The sequence below is a fragment of the Atta cephalotes genome, assembly GCF_000143395.1.
Source record: "Atta cephalotes unplaced genomic scaffold scaffold00038, whole genome shotgun sequence".
Classification (NCBI taxonomy): Eukaryota; Metazoa; Arthropoda; class Insecta; order Hymenoptera; family Formicidae; genus Atta; species Atta cephalotes.
The window spans coordinates 844849-847048 of record NW_012130102.1 but is presented as its reverse complement, the minus strand read 5'-3'; the positions used below and the strand labels follow the sequence as shown (position 1 = coordinate 847048).

Sequence of the window (2200 nt, the reverse complement as noted above, 5' to 3'; positions counted from 1 at the left end):
AGCAAAAAAGTAGAATAAGGAGCACGATTTACTTTATAAATGTTATCTGTTTCATAAAGTAAATCGTGCTCCTTGTTCTATTTTTTTGCCACTCATATCTATTATGTGATAACGTTATATGAAAACAAATAAAATAGAGGATGCAACATTTTATTGTTCATAATAGGAGACTTGCTTAGTTCTGAATTTACAATACAATTCTCGAATTTAGAATTAAGCATGAAAAATAATGCGAAATTCTATGCTGACATAAAAAAAAGACGCTGCTCATTCTCACTACTGTAGCGTGTCTAAAAAAGGACTTGTAAGAAGAATTATCATTTATAAAATATTAATAAGATTGGCTAATTTACATCTGCGGCAGATGTAAATGTATAAACGACGATCATAAGGAAGTGATATGTGATGTTAGGAATCAACAGTGGATAAATTTATCATAAATCTCCGTTAATTCTTCCATATGATATTTTTGCAAACAGTAAAATTTCTTCAATGACAAGGATTGCATTAGCGTGCAATGTATGCAATATATCGTAAATATATCCTTATTCTTCGCCTTACAGAATAATATGTTGAACACCTCGGCCTACAGAGAATTAAAAAATTATTTTTAATGCTAAATAACTTAAATATGTACTATGAAATATATATATTGCATGATATATTGAAAATGAGAAACGTACTTCGCAATCTCTGCAATAATACGCTTGTTTCCTGAGTTTGTTATCGTGTTGCACTTCCACATTTTTGCCTTTTAAAAATTCGAGTATCAAGTAATTGTGTATCATTGTTTGCTTCAAGCAGTCCTTGATTAGATGGAACAGTTGCGGATTTAAGATCTTAGTTTCGCATGCTAACCTCCATGAAAGTTGCACCATCGGTACGAGTGATTTGAATTTGTGTAACTTGTTCCATTCGTAACGTTCTATCGCCAACTCATATTGTCTGGCAGTAAACGGGCCAACATTCCATGCGATATTATTGCACGAGCCAATTGCTTGCACCCAATGCACACAACCGACGTTCACCCACACGATATCACCCGGTTTTTGAAGAAATCTGTATACCGGGACATTATTTTTATATAGAACATTCAAATTCGGTGGCCACCAACTGTCACTCAAGTAATTGACGCCCACTTGCGCACAAAGCGAATGTATTACACCCCAGTATTCGTATGATACAGCAAACCATTCGCAGTCGCCTGGTCCGATATTAATGTTGACAGAACAGAAATTATTATTCTCTTGATGACCAGTCGTTCTGCATCCGGGTACCTAAAGACAATTACACATATGTATAAATTAAACGCATCAGCACTTTTCAAATACACTGTTCCAACTTAAAATTATAGATGCGGTCGAGTTGCCGCTATTAATGTTCGAAACATTTTTTGATTGGTCAATTAGTAACATTCTTTCTTCTGATTGGTCAATCAAGTGCTTCAAAGCATTCGTAGCAGCAACTCGATCGCATCCTACATCATATCAAATTTGAACTATACCTTCATATATAACTGTATGGTATTCACCCCTAAGATATCACAGCCCACGTATGTAAGCATATTATCAGTACATTTAACATTGAGAAAGGGTGGTAACTTCGTTAATTGATGTAACTGCGGTTTCCATATTTCCACGTCTGATAAATCTACATTGGTAGCGAATTGTACTGTTTGTTTCTCTTTATCCTTGGTCACTTGACCGGAACTGCTGGAAGTAGGTATGTTAGCAAGCACATTTTCTACATCATCATCTAGAAAAATTTGGGCTTGATACTGCGCATAGTTTTTAATTGTCGAAGTACTTTTGTGGCTGAAGCACTTCCAGATCTTCGTTTTCTGCTTTGTATCCCAATTCTCATCAGAAGAATACTTTATTTGTTTGTGCACATCGATTGGCATATTTGGATATGCCTTGAGTAGACTTTCAGTCGAAAAAACATTTAGATCAATCTCATGCGTTGTTGTGAGGCCATGTATCACGACAATTGGATACACCATACAAACCTCTTGTAACTTCGAAAGGACTGCTTGCTCTTTGCTGTTGATATAATAGCGTTGTATCGGCGGTGACAATTGTTCCTTCGTTAATAGTTCATTGTACGGGTACGGCGGCGAACAATTGCTTACTAACGAACATTTTGGCACCTCGTTCAATCCTTTATCTTTATATATCTTGAGAATTGTTGAGGCATCCAT

General features: G+C 35.7%; 1 protein-coding gene across 1 annotated transcript; it reads right to left on the bottom strand.

Moving 5' to 3' along the window:
• Positions 1–415: 415 nt before the first annotated feature.
• On the bottom strand, positions 416–2200 carry LOC105621890 (histone demethylase UTY-like). The gene is made up of 3 exons (XM_012203328.1): positions 1505–2200; positions 684–1277; positions 416–586 (listed from the first exon to the last, which is right to left on the bottom strand). The coding sequence occupies exons 1-3, from the start codon at positions 2198–2200 to the stop codon at positions 416–418; spliced, it is 1461 nt and encodes a 486-aa protein (XP_012058718.1).